Source organism: Mytilus californianus, unplaced genomic scaffold, assembly GCF_021869535.1.
Source record: "Mytilus californianus isolate M0D057914Y unplaced genomic scaffold, xbMytCali1.0.p SCAF_10, whole genome shotgun sequence".
Taxonomy (NCBI): domain Eukaryota; kingdom Metazoa; phylum Mollusca; class Bivalvia; order Mytilida; family Mytilidae; genus Mytilus; species Mytilus californianus.
Genome location: NW_026262582.1, coordinates 54,028,229 through 54,051,596, shown reverse-complemented (window position 1 = coordinate 54,051,596; position 23,368 = coordinate 54,028,229). Strand labels below are relative to the sequence as shown.

At 34.1% G+C, this 23,368-nt stretch overlaps 1 protein-coding gene across 1 annotated transcript; it reads left to right on the top strand.

Annotated features, from left to right (window-relative positions):
* Positions 1-1,341: 1,341 nt before the first annotated feature.
* On the top strand, positions 1,342-18,376 carry LOC127718780 (peroxidase-like). The gene is made up of 11 exons (XM_052224830.1): positions 1,342-1,674; positions 2,305-2,428; positions 8,077-8,300; positions 9,174-9,353; positions 10,413-10,455; positions 11,121-11,236; positions 12,447-12,548; positions 13,403-13,507; positions 15,510-16,221; positions 16,714-16,983; positions 17,462-18,376. The coding sequence occupies exons 1-11, from the start codon at positions 1,416-1,418 to the stop codon at positions 17,772-17,774; spliced, it is 2,448 nt and encodes an 815-aa protein (XP_052080790.1). The 5' UTR covers positions 1,342-1,415; the 3' UTR covers positions 17,775-18,376.
* Positions 18,377-23,368: the final 4,992 nt, after the last annotated feature.

The following is a 23,368-nucleotide window of genomic DNA, read 5'->3' as shown; positions in this document are numbered from 1 at the left end:
AACCCTAATAGCCATACGACTTAAATGTTATTCTGTTGTATACACTACTGTTGAAGACAATTTCATACAATATTGAAAAATTTACATGTTTTTGTTTTTGTTTGTTTGAGTAAAATTAGGCATCGAAATACATCGCTAACCTGGCAAGATTTCATTTTGAACCACCTTCTTATTACGTCAACACAGAGGTTGCCAGATTTGGACTTAGGACTTTACACTGAACAAAGTCCATCTGTAATAAAAGTATCCATGCTGAATTATTGATTTATTCATCGCTAGTTCAGAGTTCAAGAGTTAGTTTTCACCAGAGTTTCAGTCTCAGAAGTGTCATTGGTATTTAGAGCAATCGTTCGTTGTGTGATCAGGTGCATCACACAGTTTCAGTAACAAGAGGCCATTCAGTCAGGCTCTTGTTTCACACCCTACAAGTCACCCAATTTCCCGGTGACAGATTGGTGGTGACTTGTAGGGTGTGAAACAAGAGCCTGACTGAATGGCCTCTTGTTACTGAAACTGTGTGATGCACCTGATCACACAACGAACGATTGCTCTGAATAGCAATGACACTTCTGAGACTGAAACTCTGGTGAAAACTAACTCTTGAACTCTGAACTAGCGATGAATAAATCAATAATTCAGCATGGATCCTTTTATTTCAGATGGACTGTGTTCAGTGTAAAGTCCTAAGTCCAAATCTTGCTTATCAAAATTATAAACAAGTATTTATACACAATTGAAATGACAAGAATAAACATAACAAATAACTATTAATTTGAGTGATATTGTTCACTGTCAAGGATTAAACTATTTTTAGAACTTGAAGAATAAGGTTAATTTTCTAATCTGATTATGATATTTAAAAACATATAGCTATGAAAAAGGTAAAATGTCACTAATTAGCTAACGGAGTGAAACAGGTCACTCAATGGCCAAACTGAGAATTAAATGCATATCAAAGCATGTTGATTGAAGTCCTGGATATGAAATGTAAATAGAAACGAAAATAATATGAATTATAAAACACAGAGAATTAAAGTCTAAAATATCAAAATTGAGAAATGTATATTAAAGTCCAAAATAATAAACGAAGCTGCTTTTACCCTGGTCACACATACATCCTTTTCACACATTTTAAAGTCAATAAATCTGTGGTATTATGAATGCCACATATTCATTTTTTCGAAATGCAGGTGCAATGAGGTGTAAATGCATACAAAATTTCATATATACACAATTATGTATACTTGACCTTAAATCGGAGAGATTATTTTTCATATCGTTATTTCATTCAAAATCAAGGTTAATGCTCTCACTCATTTAGTTCCGTATGATTTAGGAATCAACTATATGCGTTACTACTACTGTTATTCATCCTTGGACCAGCAGGATGTCTTCAGATAAATCTAAACGCTCTAATGAAAGGCACACTGGATCAAATAATCATACCAAATATAAAAGGTCAACAGGAAAGGCCAGGCATAAGGCCAGGAGTAAGGCCAGGAAGACCAGGAATAAACCGAGTTGACATAAACTCGATTGGGAAAATTGGCATTGCAGGAATTACTAGAATAGACGTAGCCCAAAAAGCACCTTCGAGAAAGGCTATAGAAACAGCATTAAAGACAGCTACCGCAAAAGTCAGGAAAGATGACAGAACGGAACAATTATTGAGAAGTAATGTATTTATATATTCAGAGCTCATTACTTGAGACAATTCTACGAAATATTTTCTTCATTAGGTAATACAAATCGTTGATATGGATTGGTTGGTTGTTTTCTATGGACTCTTATATATATATACATATTTGCGCGCGTTTGTGTGTGTGTGTGTGTGTGTGTGTGTGTGTGTGTGTGTGTGTGTGTGTGTGTGTGTGTGTGTGTGTGTGTGTGTGTGTGTGTGTGCGTGTGAGAGAGAGAGAGAGAGAGAGAGAGAGAGAGAGAGAGAGATAACTCAAGTACCCAAATGTATTATTCCAATTTATTAAGACAAGTAAAAGAATTTATTTGAAGATTAGAGATAAACGATAAGATTTAAATAAAGCCAACCTCTTACAAGGTTCTAGGTTTAAAGCATGCACGTGATATTGATAGGAATTTTACTAGAGTCTTAGGTGTTTAAAGCTCCACTCTTGTTATTTAGAAAAAATTCAGAGACATAACTTACTCTGTTACTAGTTAGACTAATACTAGTAATCTCTTTCTTTATCTTATCGAAAATTAGGTAGAGCATCTACATGTTCGTTATTTCATTACATTATCATCATACAATACGGAATTAATTTAGAAAACCATGATTTTATTCAGAATTTGATACACCAGACATCCGGACAGAAGGTTTCGGTCCGCATTTACTTACCAGTCTCGAAGCCATAGAAATAAGTGAAAATGCCCAGGTCATGATAGAAACTGCAAAGAATGCCGTGAAAAAGTAAGTTTTGCATGATCATTTGTGTTAAATGTTGTTTAGAAAGATATATATATATATATATATGTTGTCTCGATATCTCTATAGTATGATCCTCATATATCATGTACTGTGTTACAGATCTTGATTCTACTGACGAGGAAAGGTAACACTAGGCCACCGAAAGCTGAATATTTAGTTCAGTCTAGGTGGCCGAGTGGTCTAGAGCGATGTACACAGTGCAGGCGGTGTTTTCTCGATATCTCAATAGCATGAGTTCGAATCCCGGCGAGGGAAGAACCAAAATTTGCTTCCGCAAATTTGCAGATTTAACATTGTTGTGCTGATATTTAGAGTAATTATGAATATAATATGTGTATCACCTTCAATGGATGGATCAGTCGTAGAGTTGTCACTTGTTTTAGACGTAGTTATATATATATATAGATTCTACCACTGCATCGAGTGTGATACGATATTTATCCACTCGAGACAGTTAAATTTTCATGCTGCGTTCACACGTAATTCGAATTGGATTCGCATTAACTAATTCGAATTAGTTTAATTCGCATTCGAAACGTTTAACGTCCAAACGTAAATTCTAATTCGAATTGCAATGCGCGTCAAATTCGCTTTACTGTCCTAACGACGTTAACTTTTAATTCGTATTAACAAAAACGTATTTCTAATGCGAATTGGATAATGCGATTTAGCCAATTCGAATCAATTCGAATTAAAAAAAGAAGAGTGTGTGAACGCGATTAGCGAATTCGATTCGCATTCGATTCGAATTCAATTCGAATTAATGCTGCGTTCACACGTAATACGAATTCGATTCGCATTAACTAATTCGAATTAGTTTAATTCGCATTCGAAACGTTTTACGTCCAAACGTACATTCTAATTCGAATTGAAATGCGCGTCAAATTCACTTTACTGTCCAAACGACGTTAACTTTTTTAAAATTCGTATTAACAAAAACGCATTTCTAATGCGAATTGGATAATGCGGTTTAGCCAATTCGAATCAATTCGAATAAAAAAAGAAGAGTGTGTGAACGCGATTAGCGAATTCGATTCGCATTCGATGCGAATTCAATTCGAATTAAATGTACGTGTGAACGAGGCATAAATGTACGTGTGAACGAGGCATCAAATTTAAAACGCGAGGCTCGCCGAGCGTTTTAAATATTTAAAATTTAACTGTCGAGAGTGGATAAATATCGTATGACACGAGATTTTGGTGGTGGAATCTGTTTCTCTAATGATTTTCAAACAATATGCAGGCAAACTTATTCCTTCTTTTTGAATGATCTGCAAAAAGATGTGTTCTTTCTATGTGACGTCATCAGGCATGGTCGCCTTTTTTCATGCAGTCACAATAGGAAATTCAGAGGAAAGCAAGAAAATTCGACGTCATAATCCGATTTTAACCAATGAAGAACTGAGATCAAACGAACCACACGTTAATTACATTTTTTTATACAATGAGTGCAGAAAGGGATAAATTGACGAAGAATTAGAGAAATGTGTAAATATATATAATTCGTCTAACTAACAGCCCAACAATGTTAGATCTGTAAATTTTTGGAAGCAAATTTTTGTTCTTCCCTGGACGAGATTCGAACTCATGCATATATATATATATATGAGTTCGAATCCCGACCAGGGAAGAACAAAAAATTTGCTTCCGCAAATTTAAAGATCTAACATTGTCAGGCTGTTATTTAGACGAATTATGTATACATAATGTGTTTTCAGCCTTGTATCACCATCACTGGTGATCCGATGGATAAAATCTGTCGTAGAGTTGTCACTGGTTCAGACGTACTTATAAATATAATTATTTCTGTGACTGTATCTTGCATTAATTTGTAGGATCCTTTACAATAGATATTTCAGCTGATCTGTAACAATTCCATCTTCATGCCTTATATATCATGTACTGTATTACGACGCTAGATTAAAACTGACGAGGAAAGGTAACACCTGGCCACCGAAAGCTTTATTATTGTGAAGCCTAGGTGGTCGAGTGGTCTAGCGCGTTGGATACAGTGCAGGCTATTTGGTGTCACGATATCTCAGTAGCATGAGTTCGAATCCCGGCGAGGGAAGAACAAAAAATTTGCGAAAGCAAATTAACAGATCTTACATTGTTGGGCTGATGTTTAGACGAGTTGTATATATATATATATATATACATGTCTAAATTGAAACCTATGATTGCGTTGGATAAAAACCGCAATTTTTATACGTGTGCATGCAAAACAAATTTCTTGGTAGAGGGGTCTAAATACAGCACAAACAACATTTTCCATTGGTCTTTTGGAAAATGTTGTTTGTGCTGCTGTATTTAGACTCCTCTACCAAGAAATTTGTTTTGCATGCACACATATAAAAATTGCGGTTTTTATCCAACGCAATCATAGGTTTGAACGTTGTTTTCAATTTAGACTTGTTTATATTTTTTCGTTTGGGCTTGTATTATTTTGCCTTCGGGTTTATATAATCCGTTCATCCTATTTCGACTCTTCAAAATTCAAGAGTCAATCCAAAATTGAGGTAAATTATATGGCCTTCCAAATACCGTTTCGATTTCTAACATCACTGAAGAGACATTAATTGTCGAAATCCGGATATGGTGTACAAATTTTTGCACCTCATGTTTGCGATATACCATCTTTTCCGCAAGTTTATTGTTTTCTGTTTGATATTAAATTTATAATTAAGATCCATTTTGTTACATCTGGTGATCCGTTTATTTGGCAATCGCCATGGCAGTCAGGAGGGTTTAAGAACATCCGTTGTTCGACCTGCTAGTCAAATGCGTTTTGTTAAAATATATATAAACATTTGTTGTTCGACCTGTTAGTCAAATGCGTTTTGTTAAGATATACTTTTTCACATTTTTTGTCTTTTGGAAAATGTTGTTTGTGCTGTATTTAGACCCCTCTAACAAGAAATTTGTTTTGCATGCACACGTATAAAAATTGCGGTTTTTATCCAACGCAATCATAGGTTTGAACGTTGTTTTCAATTTAGACTTGTATATATATATATATATATAGCAAACTACATGAATTCGGTGTAAGTTTCTAATGCATGATTACGATCTGAGGTACAATGTATTTCACTCTCTATTGTCAACTTGACTATTCACTCCTTTTCACTGGTTTTTGTTCTGCACCTTCGTAACTTTTGGTTTTCTTTTGCTTCGAAATTGATTTCGCCTTCCGACTGCTCTGTTTTAAGCACAACTGACGAGTCTTGAGTAATGAAAAGGGAGCCTTAAAGTGGTAAGTCATATTATTTAATAAGTGAAGGAACAATTATAGTTTCAAAGGCATCTTTTCTATAAAATAAAATAAGAAAAATGGTTAAATAAATGTAGGAAAAGTGAGAACCAGTTGAACGAAATTGAATATAGTTAAAAGCTTTAAAAAGTTGAAACGAATTCGAATTAACTTCGAGTTTTTCTTGTCGCTTATGCAGACCTCTCTTAATATTTAATTTTATGCCAGAGCATGTTTTCGCAATTTTGCATTTTTTTTGCGAAATTAACGGATATAAATAATTGCAAAAAATATCATTCTGCACGCCGTAAGAAATGACAATTCTTGGGTATGTAAATGTGATAACATTTTCATCTGTTGCTATACTTGCTTATTTTATTTTCACTTTTGTATATAAAATGCAGGAAACAGTTGTGTACAAAAGTGAAAATAAAGTAAGTATGTACATAAAGTAACAGAATATTCATTTTCATCCCGTCTCTGGGAAGATTATTTATTTTCAGCTCTTACTAGGCCAGGATATTCATTTTCAAAAATCCTCCCCCTTCCTTACTCCAAGAAGCTCAAATGGTCGTCCCCTTACAATGTTACTGAAATATTGACCCAACGAATGTATATAAAGTGCGCTGTGTACGGTTTTTTTTATATGATTATATTTATTACGAATCTGTAACGTTTAACCGAATGAAAAATATTTTAGGATTTTTATGCCGAAATTTACTGATTGTAGCATTGATAAACAATCAACACAGAATCATGAAGCATATGGAAAAAAAATAAGTTAGATTGATAATATCTTCTGTCCACGTTTTTCTACCTTATCTTTGATTACGGGTTTTTCCTTCGCATGTGCGCTGTTAGGTTGCCGAATTTCTATCAAGATGATGATGGATGGCTGCTTAACGTCCATTGGCAAATTAATATGCATAATCCGGACGAGAACATGTTAATGTTATATGAATAATTACCCTGTTTTGTACTAGACAGACACGCTGAGCCGCATTTTTAACGTGCTAGTTCACAAGGTAACAGTCCGCAGGAAGACATGTTACCTTACTCCGAGCCGACCAGTTTTTTGTTTTTACTCCTTATTGCCGCGTGCATAGCGGAGAGGCAGCAAATAACAATTTTAAAGTCTGGTTTGACCCGGCCGGGGTTGGAACCCACGACCTCCCGCACTCGAGGCGAACATGCTACCACGAGACCACCGAGGCGGTGAAATTGTCTACCTTATCTATGATTACGGGATTTCCTTCTCATTAACGCTGTTAGGTTGCCGATTTTCTATCAAGAAAAGTCATGGTTACGGTCACTACATACGGAAAAAAAGTCGGTGATTTAGAATACGATAAGACAATAATGCAATTGCAGTACATTTTTGAAGATTTTGATAAAATAAAGGATTTTCTTTTAAAAGAAAGTCTGTATATGTATACGTGTTTTATAGTTAGATAGCCATTCAGTAATGTAAAACATATTACATTTTGTTTGTTAAGTATCATATAGTTTTAATGACTAAACAACGGCAGTATGGTTTAAAATACGGATAAATATGAATGAAAGACGTGGGGCGAACGTCAATGGGATCTAGCAATCAAACGACGAACATAAACAAGATATATCATGACGGCAACATCTATAGACTTCAACGATCTAAATCACAGCTAGTCAATAAAATTATGTAAAACAATGTATAGTCTGCCATTAACCTCAAATCTTTCAAATACCAAGACATTAAGGTATGAAATAAGACGATCATTGACCAGGTACTTGACGTTGGAGATGCACATGAATATATCTTACTATATCTCAATCCTCTTAATTTTTTGATAGATCAGTACGGATAAACAAAACTTACATAAAAGCATAACATTAAACCAGTTTGCGAAAAACACATAAATCTTAAATAACTGTAAAATGATAAGAAAAAAAGAGTACACACAACATGGAAAAAACCCACAAGAATGATCAATATTACACCACATACAGGATTGCTTACAGGCACTGAAAGTACGCTCCACTGAGTAGAATGCTTACAGGTACTAAAAGTAAGCTCCATTGTGTAGAATGCTTACAGGTACTGAAAGCACGCTCCATTGAGTAGAATGCTTACAGGTACTGAAAGCACGCTCCATTGAGTAAGATGCTTACAGGTACTGAAAGCACGCTCCATTGAGTAGAATGCTTACAGGTACTGAAAGCACGCATCATTGAGTAGAATGCTCACAGGTACTAAAAGCACGCTCCATTGAGTAGAATGCTTACAGGTACTGAAAGCACGCTCCATTGAGTAGAATGCAGTTTGTTTTCAACCACTATACTACTCTGCAAAGTTATTCGTTACATTCACGACTCATAGACTTTTACCATTTTCTTTTAGGTTAAGAATTGATAAAAGCCAGCGTAGAAAGGTCTTGGAGCAAATACCAGATGGTATTCTTAACAAAATAAAGAAACAAACAAGCTGCCCATTTGGAGCAGTACAATGTGACCCGACTTCTAAATATAGAACAGCTGATGGCTCATGTAATAACCTGGCTAACCCATTATGGGGAAAGTCCCATACACCTTTTGAAAGGTTTATACCTAGTTTTTATGAGGATGGTTAGTATATATTGCTTTGTTATTAGAAACCCAGTTTAATGGTCAATAAAAAGAATGCTAATCCAGCTTAAGAAAGACATATTAAATTCATGAATAATTCATCGTAAATCTACCTTTTGAAAAAACTTGAAAACAAAAAATCCCCCGATCATTTTAACGTTCAATTTGATACTAAGCATGATGATAAAATACAATGTTGTATGATAAAAGTACAAATTATTTTGTTTACTTTTTTATTACATGAAAAAAAAAACACTATAACTTATAACAGTGCACAGTTTACATAGGCAATCTTTTTAATACCATAAAGCCCAGTACAAAAAGTAAAGTTAATGTTTACAGCACTAATTATTGTTATATCTTATAAATATTTCTAGATTTAGATGAACCGCAGCTTTATTTAAAACGTCATGAAATAAATATCTGTTTAATCTTCCCTTATTAATGATATCATATACAAATTTATAACTTTCTATGCCCCCTCTTCACTTTCTATGCCCCCTCTTCATATCTTGAATTGTTGAATTCGTCAAAAAGTCTTTTATTTAAAGTTTGTAGTTTATAATAAAAGCCAGGTTTTATGATAATGGAGTATCATCAATCCATCAAAAAAGGACTTCAAACAAAACTAATTTAGATAAATTAACATTAAAGAAACGGAATAAAATAATTCGAAATAAGGTATCGTGCAAATTTAGCTTATTTCTGTTTCTATGCTTCCTCAATTGATTCGGAAGGAACTGATAAGTCTTATTCAGTCGACACTAGCGTCTGACGTACATAATTATAAGCCCGGTGTATCGTTGATGACTTTAATATGTTGAATCTGATTAAACAAATAATGTTACATAACATGTAATGTCAATTTTTTAGGTTTGGATGATCCAAGAGCCACTGATGTATTTGGTGACCCCCTCCCTCTAGCCAGAGACATCAGTGTCAAAGTTCACACCGTCAGTGACTCAACAACTCAGATGAACGATTTGAGCCATTTTAGTATGGAGTTTGGCCAGTTTATCAGTCACGATATACAGATGAATGCTTTGTCTAAAGGTAAATAATTGAGGAACTAACTGTAAAAAACCTGACGATCTATCAAGTCTACAACACCAGTCTATTTGGTTTATTTTCTGGGTTGTGTTGTCACCTCATCTTCTTTTTCTAATTCACATTTACATCTTCTATCTTAGAATGGTAATGTTTACCACGTCTTTTCATTCAAATCCACACACATGTATAGATATATATATTTATAAGGAGATGAAGTATGATTGCCAATGAGACAACAATCCACCCAAGTTCAAATGAAGTGGATGTAAGCAATTATAGGCAACCGTATGTCTTACTTGATAGAAACATATGTTATACCACATCTCCTTATCCAATCAACAAATATCTGAGTAACACGTTAGGTGTCTCTAGTGGAACAGGAAATGCTTACCCTTCTCGAGCACCTGAGTTTACACATGATTTTGGATGGGTTCGTGTTGCTCAAATTTAAGCTTTCTGTGTAGTGTTTTATGAACTGTTTTTACACGGTGTCTTCTGTCTTTCTTCTACTCTTTGTTTTGATTAACGCCTTTGATATCTACTTCCTTTCATCGAAAAAAAAAATCTTTCACCTTTCAGCAAGATAAAAAAAAAAGACGCTGGAACAATGTATGAATTGCACACAAGAAAAGTGAAGATATCATGCAAAATTTTCATTAGTCTGTCTAGAAAACAAACGAAGAGACCATGTGCTCAATCAAATACAATGTATGTAAGAAAACTTATCAAAATGCGTAGTTCAGTCTAACGGCATTACCAAAATATTTTTGTGATTGAACGTTTTTCTGTCGAATATCTACACTTGGAAGTTGAATCATCCGCCCAAACAAGAGCCCTTTAAGTGTGGTTGAATTTATGAAAAGCATAAGTAATTGGTTGTATTGAAATGTTTAGCTTACAAATTCAAAGTACTAAGTATTAGTTAATTACGTTAAAGGACGCCTTATCTTGCGGACAGATAAAACAATATCAAGATTATGTAAACAAAATTTTGTTAACATCGAATTTACAAAATTAATTAAAAAAAAAATGTTATCTATAATTCTTTCTTCTCCATTTCAGGACAATATTTGTCTAATCTGAACTGCTGTTCGTCTCCGCAAAGGTACAAATATGTTATGGATATTTAAAGGCGGCAATTCTTCATATGAAATATGTACAGTTAATGCCGATTCTTTCAACTTTTTGTGTTTTACATATTCAACGAACATCCTAAAATCTGAAGATGTTTGTCCTTTACGTTTATGAATGCACTAAAGAACAAGGAGTGAGGATTTAAACAACTAGGTCACTGTACGGTCTTCAATAACGTGCAAAACACATCCAAAATGGAGAGGGGACGTCTATTTGATTTTATGGGGACGGGTTGGTTGTTGAAATCAATATGACGGCCTGGTAAGAATGAACAGAACTGATCTGTAATATTTTTGTCCAATCAAGATTGAAATCAAAGACATACGAAAAATGTAGTAACGACATACTTCCGTAATGAAATATAGTTTATATTTGATTAAACATTTACATGCTTGAGAACGTTTTATTTAATTTGCTTCCAAAAGATTAGTCTAAAGCGTGTCTGATGAATGTTTTTTTTATAGAAACACGTGACATACGCACTTAAATTGATTGAATCGTACTATGATCCCACTTGGTGGGTGGGGGTTTAGAATAGCTTACTTTTCATCTGTTAGCTAAAAGTAATGAGCATTTTATATTTATATTTATATTTATATTTATCTTTCATCTGTCTTGTAATTTCATTTATTTCAGGCGAAATTGTTTTCCCATTCCATTGCCAACGAATGATCCATTTTACAGCACCTTTAACAGAACTTGCATGAACTTTGTAAGAGCACTCGGAACAACTAATTTGGAATGCACACTAGGTAAGTACGAAATGTTCAGATGTAACTTTATCTGAATTGCTAAATAGACATGCTTGAACTGTTTTTTAGAGCTTCACTGTGTATCCCACGAACCCGAAAATATACGCATAAAAAAACCAGGAGCACAGTCTCATTTGTAATTAAATATAACATTCTTTAAGTCTCTAATCCCTTTCGAATACTATTGATTGTACCACACATATGAATAGTTGTTAGTTTTATGCATATTTTAACGTATTTGAAGTTATCATTATGGCATCGTCCAAGATGTTGTTTAAAAAAAAATGTTTAATCTTACATGGAGCCTCATATGGTATGTATTGAATCTTAGTTCAATCACACAATTTGAAAACAACACCATGGCAATAGAAAATCGATATCATTCCTTCAGCAGTTTTGACTTACAATTGTTATAAAAATGTAAGACATCAACGCTCCCGCTTTTTGGTCAATGCACTAGATCAATTGGAAAATTTGACTATATAGCCTTAAGGATAAAAATATACGAACAAAGTGAGATGAGATCGTGTTGACATATATTTTGTCACATCAAATGGCCTTCATCAGTGTCGATCTCTTTCCAAAATGTGATAAAACAATGAGTGCTTTGTGTGTTAAAAGAGCTCACTCATTCATATCGATAATCTTGCACATTATCCAATAAAAAAAAATAAAAAAAAAATAGCAAGCGTGATTGCGTTTGTTTTCATCCCCATACTAAAAAGACGCGTACGGGTATCTATGGCATCACATTACTGGCCAAAAGATCACCATTCGATCTGTCTACAAATATTGTCCCCAGTAAAGACAGTGCATTACTTGTAATTTTTACTCGATATACCTTCCGAATCCATCTCCTCATGCTCCATGTACAAAACAGAAGCTAACATGGAGGGGAGAACGGGGGTCTAGGAAATTGCACCGTAAACAGTTTGTATGGGTCATTCGAAAAGGGTCAAAAATGACAACGTCTAAAGCTGTAAAATTGAATTTTTTTAAAATAAATAATAATATAATCTATTGTTTTTTAGAAATGCACTACATGTGAAAAATTATTCGTTTTTGGATGCATGTGTTATTTTTATACCACTTTTTTATATGTCAGTTAATCTGCACGACTCGTGTGACCCTACTTGACCCGAACGACGAAGGAGTTACGCATTTATGAGACATGTTAATTGTTAATAAAAAGTACTGTCCTTTTTTTCAGGACCACGACAACAGTTGAATATGAATACACATTATTTGGACGGTTCTGCTGTTTATGGTTCGAATAAAGTAACTGCCGATAGTCTTCGTCAATTTTCTGGTGGTGAGTTTTATTTAAATCAATGATAAATATGTTTTTATGTTTTACAACCTTTCATGTTTCCCTCCATTTTTCCGGGATATAGTTGAATTGGTATATAGTGTCAGTACCAAAAGTTTCAATCATTGCATCGGGTATTTTTGGATTAAGACTGATTCGCTAGTTTAAAAATTGAAATGATTGAAATATACCTCATATGTTATTTATATGTATGTACATATGCTGAGTGCATAAGTACTTATTGACCTTTTGAGTTTTTCAACATTTTTTCAAACTTCTTTGTTAATGAAATTGGTAGTGCATTTTTGCAGATTACTGAAATAGATGTAAATATTTACCACAAAGTACTAGGTAATACCACTTGATTTGGATATATCTATGTCCCACGGCATCAATGAGTCAGATGCAGAAATATTTCAGTCTGCCTAAACCAATTTCTTGAATAACTAACTGGATACATATACGTATATTTTGTAGCTGGACTAACAATATTCCTAGAATATTCTTTTATTATGGAGTTGACAAAATTATACAATTTTTCAAATGAGACATTTATAAATGAATAATAATAAATAAGCTTTATTTAGAGTCGGCATAGTATACAAACAAGGACATAACATGAGCTCAAATGAGCTTTTAACTGACATTTATCCGTTAAAGACCAAAAGACAAAGATGTGAACAAAAATGTAATACCGTACAGCCTTCAACAATGAGCAAAACTCATGCCGTATAATTAGCTATAAAAGGACACTGGATAATAAAAAGTGAAACAATTCAAAAGAAAAAAAATCAGTGTCCTGATTTACTCTAAAACAACAAAGCACTGTCATGTGAACGCCTATTTTCGTCATTCAGGTCGATTGAAAACTTCTACCAACAATCAGCTGCTCCCTAAAGACATACCAAACAAATCATCATGTATCTTACCAGCAAATCCAAATATAAAGTGTTTTCAAGCAGGTATGTAACAATTATTTACAATTTGCAAAACATTTGACTTTGTAAAATGCGTGTAAATTTTTATCTTTTTATTATGCATAAAAGAAGTATACGCCGATGAGACAAAAAAAATGAAAATAACCAAAAGACATCTAGAGGGCAACATGCAGCCCGCCTTCAACAATAGACAGTTGTCTTTACTATATTTCAAACTCTATAACGGAGTCTATTAAACCCATGATTAGATTAAACCAAAACAATCTGCCATCAACACCAAATTCCTAATTTGACTAAATTCAGATTGTACACTTCTACGAAACTATCAGTCCCCGAGGGTATCATCAGCTCAGTAGTCAGTACTTCGGTACTGACATGATTTATAACAAACTTTTCTAAAATTGCCCGTTTATAAATTTTGAAATTATAAAGAAACTAAGGTTTCAACTCCCTCAGGCAAAGTTGACCTTAGATGGATTTGGCTATTTGTTTTAGGTATTTTTGTCATATAGCTCTTCAACTGTTTCGGTACTTATACATCCATCGGATTTCAAATGTTTGGCTTTGAGCGTTCCTGATGAAGGTAAATCCAGAAAAGCGCTTCGGACGCATGAAATTATTAAACGGGTTGTTTTCAATTTTTTACATCACTGGGTCGATACCTCTGCTGGTGGACTATCAGTCCCCGAGGGTATCATCAGCTCAGTAGTCAGTACTTCGGTACTGACATGATTTATAACAAACTTTTCTAAAATTGCCCGTTTATAAATTTTGAAATTATAAAGAAACTAAGGTTTCAACTCCCTCAGGCAAAGTTGACCTTAGATGGATTTGGCTATTTGTTTTAGGTATTTTTGTCATATAGCTCTTCAACTGTTTCGGTACTTATATATCCATCGGATTTCAAATGTTTGTCTCTGAGCGTTCCTGATGAAGGTAAATCCAGAAAAATGCTTCGGACGCATGAAATTATTAAACGTGTTGTTTTCAATTTTTTACATCACTGGGTCGATACCTCTGCTGGTGGACTATCAGTCCCCGAGGGTATCATCAGCTCAGTAGTCAGTACTTCGGTACTGACATGATTTATAACAAACTTTTCTAAAATTGCCTGTTTATAAATTTTGAAATTATAAAGAAACTAAGGTTTCAACTCCCTCAGGCAAAGTTGACCTTAGATGGATTTGGCTATTTGTTTTAGGTATTTTTGTCATATAGCTCTTCAACTGTTTCGGTACTTATACATCCTTCGGATTTCAAATGTTTGGCTTTGAGCGTTCCTGATGAAGGTAAATCCAGAAAAGCGCTTCGGACGCATGAAATTATTAAACGTGTTGTTTTCAATTTTCTACGAAAATTTCGAAAAAGTTTGTAATGTCTTCAACAGTTCAACCAGATGTGAATATGAAGAAATATGGAACACTGTGGCTTTGATTTGTTATAAATGTTTACAATAAGAAAACAACTGTTATAGTTAACTACATATTTTCAATCTCACATTATCATTACTGTTTTTTTTTATTACTTAAGTCTATTTATAATTAGTATATGTAACATGCCTTTTATGGGCCGATGATTGGTTGAATAAAGTATTCGTATTCATTTATTTTTGTTGGCTGAATTAGAAATTGCAGTGGTGTTTTGATAATATTTTAATTTTGATAGATCTTTAAAACTAAAGTTTTTCATTTGCAAAAATGTATATTAGACAATAAACACATAGTTAAAAACCAAGTAATAGAATATTAAGAGAATGTGAATTATATATAATAAAGAATATTAAAACTAATGTATGACTTCATATAATACGAATTGTGTTAGTTGCACTACGACTTACCACAGTATAAACTATTTATATAAGAATAAGGAGGTGTTGTTTCATTGCCAATAAGACCAACTATCCATAAAGACCAAAGGGCAAGGTCCTTTGGTGTCTGGTGGATAGTTTGTCTGATCGGCAATCATTCCACATATCCATTTAAATACATATTTCTCATATTGAATCAATTGCATACTTGTTCGGTAGGCGATCCCAGAGTTAACCAACAACCAGCCTTGATTGCATTACAAACTATATGGATGAAAGAACACAATCGCATAGCTAACACACTAACACAGTCGAATGGATGGACTGATGAAAAGGCGTACCAAGAAGCCAGAAAAATTATTGGTGCCATGATACAACACGTAACCTATAATGAATATTTACCCCATATCCTTGGTGATCAGCAAATGATAGATCTAGATTTGAAACCAAAATCATCCGGATATTTTACTCACTATGATACCACGACAAAACCACAGATTAGGAATGGTTTCTCAGCCGCAGCTTTCAGATTTGGGCATAGCATGGTCAGACAGAGATTAGCATATAATGGCCCATTACATTCTAATCAAAACCCGCTACTTCATAATGAATTCCTACGACCAGATAAGATATATGATGTAAATGGCGGAATAAGTTCTGTAACAAGGGGTCTTTATGAAGAATTTTCGCAAAAGGTCGACAGAAAAATGACCAAGGAACTAACCGAAAGACTCTTTGAGAGAACACATGGTTTTGGTGGTGACCTTGCAGCCGTTAATGTACAACGAGGAAGAGATCACGGTATAGCTAGTTATAATATTTGGAGAATGGTCTGTGAATTGACACCTGCCGATGATTTTACCGCTGGCGTGTCGGGAGGTTTAGAGCATCATTCGACAGCCGAAGCACTGGCACTTGCAAACACTTACAGGTACGGAATTTCAAATTTACCAGTCGTATTCGCATATCCATTCATGTATTTATAAATTATGAAGAGACTAAGTAAGCCGTCAACTCCCTCAGGAAGTTGACGGCTATAACTTTTTGGTCCTTTTTTTTTTGTCATATTAATATTGCTCTTCACGTTTCGGTTGCCTTTAAAATATTTGACCTTGTGCGTTCCTGATTAGGTAAATAAAAAAAGCACTTCGGACGCATAACATTTATAAAGTGGTATCTTAATTTTTTCAGTACTAATTTGATTTTTTTTTCTAAATCAAGACTTTTATCAATATCACGTTGGGATATTTTATCATTTGTTTGTTTTAAAACTAAAAAATACAAAAAGATAAATTTTAAAGGAAGAAATTGCAGAAACTTTGGAAATAGACAATTAATAGGACATGTGACGTCATTATTCATTTTGTTTTTACAACAAAGTTTCATTTTTAAATTGTAACCCTAATGTGTTTCTTTTCATTAGTTCGCCATGGGACATCGACCTATTTACCGGTGGCGTTTCGGAGACCCCAATATCAGGAGGGAAAGTCGGACCTACTTTTGCCTGTATGATAGGATTGCAATTTCGTGCCTTGAAATTTGGTGATCGATTCTTTTATGAAGGTAATACTAACGTAAAGTTTACCCCAACACAGCTGACAGAAATCAAGAAGGCAACTATGGCTAGAATTATTTGCGAAAATACCAACATCAACAGCATTCCAAGAGATGTTTTCAGAAAGACTACCTCTAGGTAAAATATAAGGTTATTTAACTTTGGAATAATTTTATTTCAAATGTGTATGTGTGAAGCTTCATGTAGGTCATGAAAGAAGCATATTAACAGCTTAACATACTCGCAGACATTCTTAATTCGTCTTTGGGTCATAGATTATTTGCTCATGCCATCGAAAGAATCTGCATGGTTAATGTTAAAATACTTTGCTCTGATATCAAATTTGTAGTAATTTTATTTTATTGATGTGGAATTCACTGGCTGATCCAAACTAAAATTACAGATAAAAACCGTATCTATCGTCAATTCAGGAACCAGACTTAATGTAACAGTGGCGAAAATACAGAATACATAACTAAAGATAAAGATAATTAAGACAATTTCATAAATTACGGCCTTCCGTTACTATGGTCATATTTGCTTCAGTAGTATAGTCATTGTTTTCTTCCTTTTCTTGAGGATATTTGAAACAAACGAGTTTTTACTTCTTTTGCAGTAATCCCGAGATAAGTTGTTCTTCCCTGCCAGAATTGAATCTTCAGAAATGGAAAAATTGTGTTGATGGCGGATGGTCAGGATTTGTAAAGAAAAACAGATGTGTAAAAATGAGAGTTTGTAACAACCCAAAACCAAACAGCTGTGGGAAAAAGTGTGTAGGGTCACCAGTAGAATTCACTTGTCTTAATAATATTAAAAAACTCAAAAATATCAAACTACCAAATATCAATGGACTCCCGAATATCGAAAGACCAAGCATAACTTTACTCAGGAATATCAAAAGACTCCAAAGCAGAAGGAGAAAAGGTTAATATCATTTATAAATTGACATTCAGATAGTTAGATTTAGTGCTGATTAAGAAAAATGCTCAGTCGTCATGTCAAACTTAACTAACAAAAACGAGCCACAAGACTGTACGAAACATTAACACACTAGTAAACATTTATACAACATCATGGCATTCCCTAAAACAATTCACTATATTTTGAACAGACATAACAGGATGGAATATTCAATTTTTTTTTGGCAAAAGACACTGAAAAAAAGGTGAGAAAACTTGGGAAATATGAAAGATATAAACAGTTATACTTATCTCATGGATACACACGAAGGGATAAGAGCGAATGGTATCATTTAAAATCTATGACGTAATTCCATAATGTTGGAATGAAAGAAGGTGTGGTGGACTGAGAAAAACAAACGACAATAGCTCGGTCATTTTTTTCTTAAACTAACAATTACTGAAACATTCACGCTGCAGTCGTTACAAACAATTCTAATGACAAATTGATTTGGGCTGTTCTTTCTTTTGCTAGATACTATTTTATCTATATCTGATTAACATCTTACTCTATAATAAATGTTTTTCTTTTTATATCTTGTTTAAATTGATTTAACTTGTTCTTTCTATTGCTTGAGACCATTTTATCTATAATATTTGATTAACATATTACTCTGTAATAAATGTTAGCTTATTGTATCTTGTTTAAATTGATTCGGGCTGCACTTTCTATTGCTAGACACCATTTTATTTATATCTGATTAAAATCTTACTCTGTAATAAATGTTTGATTATTATATCTGGCTTTAATTCATTTGGACTCTGTTCTTTCTTTTGTTAGGAAGGAATAGATTGGTTCCGATGTTCTTACAAATCATTTTTTAAATAAGGGCATTCAATAAAGATTTAAACGAAATAAAACACGAGACTAGTGGATCGCTTTACACGAATTTTTAATATCACTCAGGTCAAATCAATTCGCCGTGTTGGAATCTGAATTGCTATGGATAGTTTCATTGTTCATAATTCAAAACGAATTTCCCTTACGTCATTGGTTGATTTTTTCTTTGTTAAGGATGTTGATAACCAGTCACAACGGATTAGTGTACGCTCTTGAAAATAATCTGTCGCATTTTAAAATAATTTTTAAATTAAGGAACAAAATGAGAAAGAAGAAAATATCTTTTAAATTTCCCGCTCTTTTCATGTAGACATAATTATTTGCACTTTAATGGGACAAATATAAGAAGTGAACTAATTTCTTGTTGTAGAACTATTTACATATAGTCTTTGAGAACATTGTTTAACTATTAGTTAAAATTGGGCTATGAACAAGATTTCATTTAAGGCGAGTACCTTGTGTATTTGGTGTTTTTGTTATTTGTTTTTGTTCTTAGTCTAGATTTCAGGAGTCAAACTGTTTTTTTAAAGTTGGGTTTGATGCTGAGTTGCTACATTACTGTTCCAGGTTAGGGGGATAATTGAGGTATCAAATCGCGCATTATTTTTTTATGTAACTGTCCAAAGCCAGGAACAAGTAACATCTGTGTGTGTCGTTGATAGCTGTCTGGAAAAATGATTTCTGTCATTTTTGTGAGATGAATCCGGCCTTTGTTTTTTTCTTTTGCTTTGTTTCACATTTTGAATTGGTTGTATGTCTGTGATGTATATTTACAGTTTTGGCTGCTGGATCACAATTATTGACACGTTTACCAATAATGTCTGTTAAGATGGCATGCTCATCCAATTTTGTCAATATAACAGAACTATAAACAACTTTCATACAACTGTCATACAAGTAGGATGTTTAGCTAGCTATAAAATCAGGTTTAACCCACTTCGGAAAATGCCTGCACCAAGTCGATAATATGACAGTTGTTTTTCCGTTCGTTCCATTGGTAGAAAAAGTACAGCGTTTGATTTTTCAGGTTTTATAGGCTTCCTCTTTTTGAATCTACCTTGGAGCTCGGTATTTTTTTTTAACATACCTTTATAAAAATAAGGAGATGTGGTATGATTGCCAACGAGAGAAATATCCACCAAAGTTCAAATGAAGTGGATGTAAGAAATTATAGGCAACCTTAGGGCCTTCAACAATGAGAAAAACCCATACCGTATGGTCGGTTATAAAAGGCTCCGACATGAAAAATATGAAACAATTCAATTGAGAAAACTAACGGCCAAATTTATAACAAAACAATTTACGAAAAACAAATATGACAGACATGAACCAACGACAACCACTGAACTACAGGCTCCTGACTTGGGACAGGCACATAAAGAATGTGGCGGGGATGGATACAAATAGAAATACATCAAACAACAAGAATGTGTCCATAGTACACGGATGCCCCACTCGCACTATCATTTTCTATGTTCAGTGGACCGTGAAATTGGGGTCAAAACTCTTATTCGGCAATAAAATTAGAAAGATCATATCATAGGGAACATGTGTACTAAGTTTCAAGTTGATTGGACTTTAACTTCATCAAAAACTACCTTGACCAAAAACTTTAACCTGAAGCGGGACAGACGGACGGAGGAACGAACGAACGAACGAACGAACGAACGAACGGACGGACGGACGAACGAATGGACGCATAGACCGAAACACATAATGCCCCTAGATGGGGCATAAAAACACAGAGTGGACGTGGACGGGTACTTATACATCCCCACAACAAAAAGACACTAAGTACAGATCTGAGAGTACTCGCAGTTACTGACAGCTATTTCAAAGCCAATAACAACTAATAAAACAAATCATGTATCTAAGACTTTGTTTAGCTTACTGTACGGTATATGTTTTGCTCATTCATGAAGGCCGTAAAGTACGTAACGTGTAATTGTTAACATATCTATCCTTCGGTCTTTATGAATAATTGTCTATTTGGCAATCATACCACATCTCCTTATTTTAACAACTAAGTACTCTGAAGGAAATAGTCTTCAGTGTGCGTTCAAGGAAGGATTGTAGAAGACCCGGAAACTTTTCATACATAAGATTTAACGCAGAATTAAATTATAAGTGTTAAAACATAAGAGACATCCGGTCACACGTCATTTGTTATGAAATTGCATCTCCTGTAGTGAATCGTGGGATGAATATCATTAAATTTTTTGAGTGAACTAATATTTGTCATATTACAGTTCCATCCAGTCAACTTCTCGTCATCGACTGAGGGAGATATAGTCTTCTGTAACTATTATAATAGAATCTTAATATCGTCACACTTGTCTGAATGAAATCTATTTGATAGAAATAAACAGCATCAATCTATTGAAATAATAAAATTCACTTTTGCTCTATTGCGAATAATGGTCGTAATCATTACCCTGTTTAATGAGTAGCGGATACGTGGCTATATACATATGATACAATACAATTAATGTAGATAAAATACAAATGTAAGATATGTGCATGTAAACTATGTCTTGATTTTTGAGATATCGGATACCCTGTAAGTACAATCACAAGAGTGCACACGCTGAAATGTCTCGCCTTCTTTACAAATCATTGATATTATGTTGATAGTTCTAAATATAAAGCTTTACTACAACTATCACATAAACTTAACATGATCCAAGAAAATGAGGTTAAGGTCATATAAACCAAACAAGAAATACATGTACACCTTACAATCATTCGATACACTAAATATTATATAGTTGACCTATTGCTTATAGTTTCTAAGATACAGACTTAACCAAGAAAACTAAACATTGACTAATGAACCATGAAAATGAGGTCAAGGTCAGATGAACCATGCCAGGCAGACATGTACAGCTTGCAATCCTTCCATACAACAAATATAGTTGACCTATTGCTTATAGTAATAGAAAAACAGACCAAAACACAAAAACTTAACACTGAGCTATGAACCGTGAAAATGAGGTCAAGGTCAAATAAAACCGTCCAGACTGACATGTACATCATAAAATATTTCCATACACCAAATATAGTTGACCTATTGCATATAGTATTAGAAAAAAAGACCAAAACTCAAAAATTTAACATTGACCACTGAACCATGAAAATGAGGTCAAGGTCAGATGACACCTGCCAGCTAGACATGTACACCTTACAATCATTCCATACACCAAATATAGTAGACATATTGCATACAGTATAAGAATAACAGACAAAAACACAAAAACTTAACTATAACCACTGAACCATGAAAATGAGGTCAAGGTCAGATGACACCTGCCAGTTGGACATGTACATCTTACAGTCCTTCCATACACCGAATATGCTAGACCTATTGCTTCTAGTATCTGAGATATGGACTTGACCACCAAAACTTAACCTTGTTCACTGATCCATGAAATGAGGTTGAAGTCAAGTGAAAACTGTCTGACGGGCATGAGGACCTTGCAAGGTACGCACATACCAAATATAGTTATCCTATTACTCATTATAAGAGAGAAATTAACATTACAAACATCTAAACTTTTTTTTCAAGTAGTCACTGAACCATGAAAATGAGGTCATGAACAATGGACATGTGACAGACGGAAACTTCGTAACATAAGACATCTATATACAAAGTATGAAGCATCCAGGTCTTCCACCTTCTAAAATACAAAGCTTTTAAGAAGTTAGCTAACGCCGCCTCCGCCGTAGCCGCCGCCGCCGCCGGATCACTATCCCTATGTCGAGCTTTCTGCGACAAAAGTCGCAGGCTCGACAATAAAACCATGTATTTCTTTCAATACCGATAATATACGGCAGATTGTTAAAAATTAGTATTTTTTAATGCGAATCTTGATATAAATTTTTTGCTGTAAGGTAAAACTGAATTTCTACGAGATTTGCGGTAATATAATATGCCCATGTCTATCAATTAAAGTTATATGAAACTTCAAATTAAAAAAAAAGTTGTGAATATGTTTTATATAATTGAATGGCTAAGTTGTATTATAAAACAAGTGTACATGAACTTTCTTGTGAAAGAAAATCCATTAACTTATCAAAATCTTCAGAAATGTACTGCTATTGAATTGTCTTCCCGTATACTAATTCGTCGATATTTTCCCGTATTCCGTGCCTTAACTACGAGACCTCTCGTTAGAACTTCTACCACCACACAGCGCAAGTGCGAGAGAAAACCGTGATGACAGAATGTAAACAAACGTGCACTGGAAGGTAAATAGTGATAATTGATTCTTAAAGAACAAATTAAATACACAAAATCATTTAACAACAGTTATTGAAAAGTTTATTAAACACATGGGAACGCATAGAAAAACATATCGCCGTTCAATTCACTTATTTTTTTACATTCTTCACGAGCTCTGTGTTGATTGTTTAATTCAACAAATAATTAGCAAAATTTGATAGCACAAAATCCGTATTTTCATGCCAGTACCGAAGTACTGGCTACTGGGCTGGTGATACCCTCGGGGACTATCAGTCCACCAGCAGAGGCATCGACCCAGTGGTAGTAATAACATAAACGGTACCAATTTTTCTGCACCAGATGCGCATTTCGACAATCAATATCTTCAGTGAGGCTCAAGGGCAAAATATTTGTAAATCCTAAGCTTATTAAAAAGATGAAGAGCTATTAACCAAAAAGGACAAAAATATATCCAAATCCGGGCAAGGAATCAGAGCTTTG

What these genes read in the sequence shown, in the direction of transcription:
- LOC127718780 (XM_052224830.1), top strand. Translation starts at nt 1,416, where the DNA reads ATGAAAGGCACACTGGATCAAATAATCATACCAAATATAAAAGGTCAA. An exon ending in TAATTTGGAATGCACACTAG is followed by an intron (nt 11,237 to 12,446) that starts GTAAGTACGAAA and finishes CCTTTTTTTCAG; the next exon opens with GACCACGACAACAGTTGAAT. An exon ending in GCACTTGCAAACACTTACAG is followed by an intron (nt 16,222 to 16,713) that starts GTACGGAATTTC and finishes TCTTTTCATTAG; the next exon opens with TTCGCCATGGGACATCGACC.